Source organism: Austrofundulus limnaeus, unplaced genomic scaffold (assembly GCF_001266775.1).
Source record: "Austrofundulus limnaeus strain Quisiro unplaced genomic scaffold, Austrofundulus_limnaeus-1.0 Scaffold9, whole genome shotgun sequence".
Classification (NCBI taxonomy): domain Eukaryota; kingdom Metazoa; phylum Chordata; class Actinopteri; order Cyprinodontiformes; family Rivulidae; genus Austrofundulus; species Austrofundulus limnaeus.
In genome coordinates this window covers 2,214,570-2,217,888 of record NW_013952411.1, presented here as the reverse complement: position 1 = coordinate 2,217,888, position 3,319 = coordinate 2,214,570, and the positions used below count along the sequence as shown (strand labels likewise).

General features: G+C 36.8%; 1 protein-coding gene across 2 annotated transcripts in view; it reads left to right on the top strand.

Moving 5' to 3' along the window:
- Nucleotides 1–3,319, top strand: part of scn1laa (sodium channel, voltage-gated, type I-like, alpha) — a 30,653-nt gene that overhangs the window by 1,506 nt on the left and 25,828 nt on the right. Inside the window, exons 2-6 of one of the 2 annotated variants that reach the window (XM_014001492.1) lie at nucleotides 1,008–1,321; nucleotides 1,583–1,701; nucleotides 2,515–2,613; nucleotides 2,690–2,818; nucleotides 2,891–2,985. In XM_014001492.1, the coding sequence (XP_013856946.1) occupies nucleotides 1,061–1,321; nucleotides 1,583–1,701; nucleotides 2,515–2,613; nucleotides 2,690–2,818; nucleotides 2,891–2,985 (703 nt within the window). In that variant the 5' untranslated portion in view covers nucleotides 1,008–1,060. Of the gene's footprint in view, nucleotides 1–1,007; nucleotides 1,322–1,582; nucleotides 1,702–2,514; nucleotides 2,614–2,689; nucleotides 2,819–2,890; nucleotides 2,986–3,319 lie in introns of those variants that run through there. The other variant, XM_014001491.1, reaches the window with a different exon arrangement.

Here is a 3,319-nt window from a genome sequence, read left to right as displayed (position 1 = left end):
GGCCACAACAATTCAAAAGAAAAAAATATGTAAGTTGTTAAAAACAATGTTCATAAATATAGCTTTCCATGACTGACTTTAATTCTCTAAACTACATACAGAATGGTTTAAAATTCTTCATTTTTTTTACCTGGTTCATTGGACCTGTGCACTGAAATATTCAAATACAAAGGAATGATGCATGTACCGAAGATGTTTGCCATCAAAACGGTTGGCTTGCAGAATTTCAATACACTGGATGTGATTAGCTTTAACACTTCAGCCTTTTGTAAACTGTCCAGTAAATGCAGCAGCTCTAAAATGGCAATATTTTATTAAAGAAGCTTCCTGCCGTATTTAAATATTGTCTAAAACAGAGGTCACAAACCTATATTCCTCAAAGCCCTCCCTTCTTCCAAGACAAGCTGAGATTCCCTCCCACCTCCAAATGCTTGCTACCTCACAGCAAGGCTTTTTGTGTTTTTGCAACCATGTCTTTTTCTTTAGAGTTGATTATTATTATAGATTTTTTTTTGCTGTCTATCATTATGTAGCACTAATCAAACAGAAACTCTGATTCTGGAATCTGCAGCCAGCACATTCATATTTAATACTGCATAGGTCTTCCTAACACATCTGAGCAGTCCAGGCCTATTTGGAGGATGGATCTTTTCCTCCGTCTGCTCTGTCGGGCGCCAGCGGGGGAGAAAAAAAAGCCTCATTCCATTTTGAGTGATGATGGAGGGGTGCAAGAAACTCACCTGGAATTGATCATTGTCTTGTCAAATTTTAATTTTGTCTGCAGTTGAGCAGATAATTAGATCTAATTTTACCACAGCTAAAAGAGCACGGAAGCTCTTTATAGCTTTCATGAGCTGATAAAATCTGACCAAAAAGTAGAAACAAAAATGTCTTCCTCTCCTTTTTATTTTAATGCAGTTTAAGTTTTTTATGAGTTGACAGAAAAAAAGATTTAATTTTACAACAAAAACAAATTAAACCTGTTCTTRTGTGTTTTGACCCATCAGAATTTTCTCGTGTAGGAGGCCAGTTGTTCTTGCTGAAACTGCAGGATGAAAAGATGGCACACTTCCTTACACCACCAGGTCCAGACAGCATGCACCCCTTCACTCGGGAGTCCCTTAAAGCCATCGAGAGTCGGATTGCTGAGGAGAAAGCCAAGAAACCCAAAGGAAAAAAGAAGAAACTCAAGAATGAAAATAAGCCCAAACCTAGCCGTGATCTGGAGGCGGGCAAGCCCCTCCCTTTTCTCTATGACCTCCCTCAAGGCCTGGTGTCAACGGCCCTGGAGGACCTGGATCCCTACTACCATAATCAGAAAGTAGGTCTAATGAATCTCACTTCCAAATGCTCAAACAAAAGATTAGATACAGATTTTCGTTTTATCTTTTCATGCTTGGAAACTGCTTGGATACATTTCCTTCTTAATCATGACTTTTATAGTGAAAAAGTTGCTAAAATACTTACTGCAYGTACAGTTTCAGGTCTGAAAAACATTGATTTGATTTTCATAAACTGTGATGAGTTTACAGGTTTTGCCAATAATTTTGTGTGATGCATTGTGTTTTTCTTTTTCTTTCAGACTTTTATAGTAATAAACAAAGGAAAATACATTTTCCGCTTCAATGCTGCTTCTGCCTTGTATATCTTGAGCCCCTTCAATTTTATAAGAAGATTATCAATCAAGATTTTGGTACACTCATATCCTTGCAACAAGTAATGTTTACAGTACTTGTAAACTGGGTTTTGCTTGGTGTGATAATTATGTGTCAGCACAAGTCCTTGATGTCGCTTTATATTTTTTAGCTCAAAATAAAATTCTCATTGTCATATTTATTTTGTTTTGCATGCATATTTGTGTCTCTTTTAACAGACTTCCAATCATATTAAGGCATCTAAGGCTATAAAAACCTTTTGACTTATGCTGTTGACAATGAGGACTTTGTTTTTTTCACTCAGTTGCTGAATTGGTTCTAATATAATCTATTCTTTTTCATATTCTACTTTTTATTATTATTTGTGATAATGACTCTGAATACTTGTTGGCAATTAATTCAACATTCTGCTGGAATATTGACAAAAGCTATTTTATTTTTTGGATGATAGTATGCCTAGTAGTCATGGCTGACWTTTAGCATCTAATTCTGACACATTGCTATAAAACACAGACATATTGATCAATGCCCACTGTCCATATAAATGTATAAATAAATCAAGTGAAATGGCTACTGAAGGGTTTGAAGAGGGAGCCAAAAGTTTTGTCATTTGGCTTTTCTCTATGATAACTGAGAATGAGCTGCAAACCTAACAAGATCATTAAGGTCTGAGATGTCTGTAAAGCTTTTTGAGAACTAAAAACGTTCGTGCTGTGCCCCAGCTGTCTGTTTTTCCCCCTTTCAACATGTTTTTTTATCAAAACAGTTTAGTCAAAGAACTTCCCAAAGTATTGCATGAGAGTGCATGTTGCATGAGAAAGAAACATTTCACATAATAAGTATTAGTTTCTTTAACAACCTTGTATAAATGGTTCAGCATGTTGATCATGCTCACAATCCTTGTCAACTGTGGATTCATGACTCTGTCCTCACAGCCTGACTGGGCAAAGAACGTAGAGTAAGTTTTCATTTACGTCTACATGTACTTATTATAAACTATGATGTCCAGAGTAAAACAATTTATTTTCTATCAGGTACACATTTACTGCAATCTATTCTGCTGAGTTCCTGGTTAAAGTTTTAGCCAGGGGATTCTGTATAGGAAAGTTCACCTTTCTAAGAGATCCCTGGAACTGGTTGGATTTCTTTGTCATTGTCTTGGCGTAAGTATAACATTTGAACACAGTTTGAACCCATGTTTAACTTTAAAAATAAAAATGGCCTGTCTCCTGCAGGTATGTCACTGAGTTTTCCAAAGAAATTGGAAATTTGTCGGCTCTTCGAACATTCAGAGTGCTAAGAGCATTCAAAGCAATTTCAGTCATCCCAGGTGGGCATTACACTTCAATGCATGGTTGTCACTTCTCAATTCATAACCCCCCCCCCCCCCCCCCCCCACACACACACACACACACACACACACACACACATTTCCTGTCCTCCTGCAACACTGACCTAAACTGTCCACCCCAGTGTTGCACACTTTGCGTGTTTCCAGCAGCATAGTTGTTTGTTGCTTCTTATTTGTGGGATTAAAAATATATATCCTGTTATGTAAAATGTATTGTTGAACAGGTATTTACCATCTTTGTGCTGTTTCAACCAGTTCAATCTATTGGTTCATATTAATATTATTTGTATATTTATGTGTGTGTGTGTGTGTG